Source organism: Terrapene carolina, unplaced genomic scaffold, assembly GCF_002925995.2.
Source record: "Terrapene carolina triunguis isolate 2854851 unplaced genomic scaffold, T_m_triunguis-2.0 Scaffold85, whole genome shotgun sequence".
Lineage (NCBI taxonomy): Eukaryota > Metazoa > Chordata > Testudines > Emydidae > Terrapene > Terrapene triunguis.
In genome coordinates, this window is record NW_020664436.1 from 37,830,866 (window position 1) to 37,836,978 (window position 6,113).

A 6,113-nucleotide genomic window follows, 5' to 3' on the forward strand; every position below is an offset into this window, starting at 1 on the left:
TGCTGACAGTCTCAAACCACACTTTGATCTGAAGAACAGAAACATGTTAATAAAGTATCTTTACAGAACACAAGCACATACGAAGACTCACTCATTAACAAAACGTGGTAAAATGAGAGTGACGCAAGGTTTCTCTCAAGCCAAATTAACCTCACATTTTAAAATTCTACATTTTAACAGTTTTCTAAATCAATCAAACATCGTGTCCGAATGAAAATTGTGCCCCACGGGTGAGTGTGTGTGTTATATGTCCCCCTCACTGCTAGAACCCCAGAGGATAGGAGTTTCTCACAGTCCCAACCAGAGAGCTTTATTTCAATCTGAAACAGCTCATCCTGTTACCATTAGAGTGTCCCCATTTCTATCCCTGATGTGTCAGCAAAGATGTCAGCTGTCACACAGCCGTTTCAGAGCCACGCCCAACCCTGTCATCTTCCCCTCTTTAGTGCAGCTGTGTTTCTGCACATGCTGCTGTGTGGTTATCTAATCCTCAGGTATGTTTTTATCCTCATTTCTGGTAATTCATTTGGCAGCTTCAGTCTATAAGAACCTTCATAACTGTTCTGCAAGAAACAGCCATCACAGCCACCTTCTCCTACTCAGGTGCTTCCCCTCCGCTAGCAGCTCTTCTCACTATTAGGCCTTGCCTCTTCTTCAGCATATCAGTCTATCTTCCCGGCTTTGCCTTTCCTTCCTAGTTCTTGCCCACCACTTTGAGCATGAATATGGCACCTCTATTTCCTACCAGGTTATCTCATTTTGCTTCAAAATATGCTTTACCATCACTCCACCGCATCTCAGTATTACTTCCTGACTGTTACACTTCATGCTACCTACTGCTGAGGTCTGCGCCTCAGACCTCAATCTTCCACACCCTCTGCTGTGTTCTTCCAGTGCTCAGTGTGAGGGGGACACAGGTTAGACATATTGGGGTTGCTGCTCCTCTATAAACGGACTTGAACTTAAACATGTTTCTGATCACTTACCCCATAGGCTATTTCAATAATGCAAAATTTAATTTCCCAGCCTGCGCTGTGTTTCATCCATAGTCACTGCATAAGAACAAACAACGACCCAAATGAATGAGCCTGGTATTCATAACAGCACCAGAGAACTTTTAATGTTCTTCAGCTTTAATAAGTTGGAAGTAAAAGAATGGTGTTACTGCAAAGACAGACTGTAGCTGTGTTTGTTTATTTTTCTAATTTTGTGAACTGATTTCTTGGATTCTGATGGATCTTGTCTTTATTTTTATTGAGTTGCCCTTTTCACTGCCTGACAGATGGCTATTTCATGAGAAGGGCACACTGCAGCTGAGCAATTCAAGGAGTCCTTTGGCAGATTATATTTTAACTCTTTCTGCCATAACAATGAATTTACTGAGGCTACATAGACTGATCAGATTTTGTGGGTGGAGTCAAGGCTATTATTTAACTGATGGTATTAAATACGCTGAATCACCACAAACGTGGTCACCTGAATACATGATTGTCCCATGGGAAGGAAATAAGGCTTTCTTGCAGAAACTCAAGGTAATTCCCCTGTGAGGGATACAACATGCAGGCCAAAAAAACTGTAAGTGATCTTCTCTAGCTGACATAACTGAGCTATTTTTAATATTACCATGTAGAGGCAGGGCACATTCAGACAAGGCTAACAAGACATCCAGCAATTCTCTGTTGTCACAAGTCCAATAGAGGTTATGGCTCCAAGATGTGAAAATCAGGGCAGCCCCAGGACTGCCTTAGTCTATAGCTTGGTCTCCAGCAGTAGCAGAAAAGAGGCAGCAACATCAGCATCTTCTTATATATGGTGCTGGCCTTAGCACTAGTGCAGGGATGGCTGGTTCCAGAAGAGCAGCATCTGGAGTCAGAGTCAGTTGCTAGTTTCGGTAAGGGCATCACCTAATTTCTTGTTTTGAATAAAGACTCTCACTTGTATTTACACTGGGGATGGTAAAATAGTATTAATTGAACACATTATACAACAACTTTCCCCGTTTGTCATTGAATAATTAATTGACTAATACTTTGGTGTGGTGGGGTGTATGTGGTGGCCAGGGAGGGGTAGTACCTCTGATGGGGGGGACTTGTCGTATCCTTTGGGGGTAGTCCAGCCACTTTGGTCCCCACCAGTCACTCAGCTCTCACCTGTGGCTCCAAGTAGCTGCAGCATGCGCAGCAGCCACACCCCGGGCAATGGCTTCGACAGGCCGGCCAAACCAGGTGAGTGTAACTGATGGGACTCAAACCCTCAGTGAATTTGGGATATGCCTACCCCGCATGCAACGTCAGCTCCGGCGGCTTGGGCGAAAGATCACTAAGATCCAACGGCCAAGAAGGCGGTTCTGCAATGCTTTGTGGAAAGTGAAGGACTTGACGAGGCACGAAAGACGTCAAGGCCATCCACTGCAACCAAAGAAGTTACCAGTCGTGACGATTTTTCGTACCATTGGTGTCTGGCTTCTAAGGTCGAGAGAGTGGGATTGCTCCCGTGCAACGGCTCTACCACTCAAAAGCTTTCACGCACAGGTCCTGTGAAAATCATCAAACATCATCATCATCATACTACCCAAGTCCTGAGGAGATGGGGGAGGGGCAAAGCGACAGGTGGAGGTTTCCACTGGGAGTCGTAGTCCCAATCCTGCACGCAGGTGGCCTGTGGATAGGTGGTCGTCCAGCTCTGTACTTGGGATGCCCGGCAGCATCCCAGGAGTCTGAGCAGCCCTCTTCAGGACAGCACTGCTCACCCTAGTAAGGGAGGGGCCTAGAAAAGGTGGCCTAAAAATTGCCTGCCCTACAACAACTGGCCAGCAAGCCGCGGCTGGCAGTTCAACCCAATCTGCGGCCGAAACCAAAAGAAAAATTTGAGAAAACTTACCATTGGTGTATGGAATGTTCGTACCCTCATGGATCAAGAAGCTGTTGCAAGACCTGAGAGAAGGACAGCTCTCATTGCTCGAGAACTAGTCCGTTATAACATCGATATAGCGGCATTAAGTGAAACAAGATTGCCTGGGGAAGGTTTCTTGAGTGAACCAGGAGGTGGTTACACCTTCTTTTGGAAGGGTAAGACTGAGACAGAGGACAGAATACACGGAGTTGGTCTGGCAATAAAAACCTTATTGAAGCATCAACTCCCAGACCTTCCAGTGGGTATCAATGAAAGATTGCTGAAGCTATGTTTCCCACTAAATGTCAAACGTCATGTCACCATCATCAGTGCATATGCACCCACTTTAACATGTTCTGACAACTCAAAGGAACAATTCTATGAAGATCTCGACAGACTGATCAAGGCCACACCTGTAACAGATAAACTTCTCCTACTTGGAGATTTCAATGCCCGAGTCGGGGCTGACAGTGAGAACTGGAAAGGAGTAATCGGGCCACATGGTGTAGGCAAAATTAACAGTCATGGATTACTTCTTTTGAGTCTTTGTTCTGAAAATGACCTGATCATTACCAACACTCTGTTCCAACAAGCGGACAAATACAAAACGACGTGGATGCACCCTAGGTCCAAACAGTGGCATCTGATAGATTATGCCATTGTTAGAAGGCGAGACATCCGAGACGTACTGATTACCAGAGTAATGCGAGGCGCAGAGTGCTGGACAGATCACAGATTAGTCAGGACATCTCTTCAACTTTACATCGTTCCTTCTCGGCACAAACGCCCTAAGCATGTGCGACCTGCTTTCAATATAGCCAAACTGAAGGATGCTCAATGTTTCAACAAATTCCAGAAGAGTCTTGATGACAAACTGACATCCCACGGACAACTGATCGGTACTGTAACTGAAAAGTGGGACCAGTTCAAGCAGATAGTGACTGACACAGCAATAACATCTCTTGGACCAAAGAAAAGAATACATCAGGATTGGTTTGATGAGAACCAAGAAGAAATATGCTCAGCACTGGAAGTAAAGAGAAAAGCCTTTATCGAATGGCAGAATGACCCCTCCTCAGTCTCTAAATGGGACCATTTCAAGTACCTTCAGAGCAAAACACAGAAAGCCCTCCGTCAGATACAAGACAACTGGTGGGAGAGCAAAGCCAAAGAAATTGAGCACTATGCTGAGACCCACAACTTAAAGATGTTCTTTAGTGCTATTAAGACTGTCTATGGACCCTTTAAACCAAGGACCACCCCATTGCTCTCATTAGACAACGCAATGCTGATTAAAGATAAAGAAGGCATCAACGAAAGATGGCGAGAACACTTTAGCAACCTTCTCAATAAACCATCAACCGTGAATAATAATGTCCTTAATGAAATTCCACAACAACCTGCTCTGACAGATCTTGACTTTCCGCCCACTATAGATGAGAGTAAGAAAGCTGTTAGCCAGATGAATTCAGGGAAAGCTCCTGGAAAAGATGGGATACCAGCAGAGATATATAAAGCAGCAGGTCCAGCAGCACTAGCAGCGTTCCACAGCATGATCATCAACATCTGGGAGGATGAAAACATACCACAGGACCTTCACGATGCTACTATTGTCTCTCTTTTCAAGAACAAAGGCAGCAAAGCAGAATGTGGAAACTATAGAGGCATATCCCTCCTCTCTGTTGGAAGGAAGATCATCGCCCGCATCATCTTGAACCGCCTAATAGCCAGTATTTCTGAGGCAAATCTACCTGAAAGTCAATGTGGTTTTCGACCTGGCCGGAGCACAGTCGACATGGTGTTTGCTGTCAGACAAATACAAGAGAAGTGCATTGAACAGAACATGCACCTGTATGCTGTCTTCATAGATCTGACAAAGGCGTTTGATACCGTCAACAGGGAAGCCCTTTGGACCATTCTAACACGACTTGGCTGCCCAAGAAAATTTGTTCAGATTATACGCCTTTTTCATGACAGCATGACAGGCAAAGTATTGTCTGATGGAGCCACATCAGCCCCCTTTAACATCACCAATGGCGTGAAACAAGGATGTGTTCTCGCTCCTGTCCTATTTAACCTGTTCTTTGCATGTGTCCTTAACCATGCACTGAAAGATCTGGACCGAGGTATATACTTGAAATACCAGCATGATGGTTCACTTTTTGACCTCCGTCGCCTGAATGCAAAGACTAAGACAGTGCAGAAACTCCTTCTTGAGGCACTCTTTGCTGACGACTGTGCCCTCATGGCTCACACTGAAAATGATCTTCAGCACATTGTCAACAAGTTTGCTGAGGCCTCGCAACTTTTCAGACTATCAGCCTCGGAAAGACAGAAGTTCTCCATCAACCTGTACCTGGATCAAATGCTTCTGTCCCGAGTATCTCCATCCACGGCACTCAGCTGAAAGTAGTGGAGAACTTTAAATATCTGGGTAGTGTCATATCCAGTGATGGATCACTGGATAATGAGATCAATGCACGAATATCCAAAGCAAGCCAGGCACTTGGCTGTCTGCATGTCAAAGTTTTAAATCACCACAACATCCGGATGTCAACAAAACTGCTTGTGTACAGAGCTGTTGTTCTTTCATCTCTTTTGTACGGGTGCGAAACATGGATACTATATAGGTGTCACATCAAGCAGCTCGAAGCATTTCACATGCGCTGCCTCTGCAACATCATGAAGATCCGCTGGCAAGACAAAGTGCCCAATCTTGAGGTCCTCGAGAGAGCCCAGATGACAAGCATCGAAATGATGATCATGAAGTCACAGCTACGTTGGACCGGTCATGTCAGCCGCATGGATGCCAACAGAATCCCCCGCCAGCTTCTGTATGGTGAGCTCTCCCAGGGCATCCGGCATATAGGTCATCCACAGAAACGTTACAAGGACACCATCAAAGCCAATCTGCACTACAGCAGTATCAAACCTAGGGACCTTGAGGATGCCGCCAGCGACAGAACACAGTGGCGTGCAACAGTCAGAAATACCTGCATCGCCTTTGAGGAAGAAGGCTGCCGGCGTCTACAAGAGGCACGCGAACGACATCACAGAGCATCAGCAGCACACAATCCACTAACCGCGAACTTCCAATGCACCATCTGCAGCAAAATGTGCACCTCTAGAATTGGCTTGTACAGTCACCAGACGGCACACCATAAGACCAACAACTGATGATCTGCACAGATTTGTCATCATCGGATTCGATGGACTACCAA

The 6,113-nt window shown here is 45.7% G+C and overlaps 1 protein-coding gene across 1 annotated transcript; it reads left to right on the forward strand.

Moving 5' to 3' along the window:
* Positions 1-2,173: 2,173 nt before the first annotated feature.
* LOC113406215 lies at positions 2,174-5,691 on the forward strand (the record flags this gene model as incomplete). The annotated part of the gene is given in 4 exon segments (XM_026649534.1): positions 2,174-2,225; positions 2,814-3,688; positions 4,514-5,201; positions 5,204-5,691. Coding segments are annotated over 4 exon segments (2,103 nt in total), but the record flags the coding sequence as incomplete, so codon positions are not given.
* Positions 5,692-6,113: the final 422 nt, after the last annotated feature.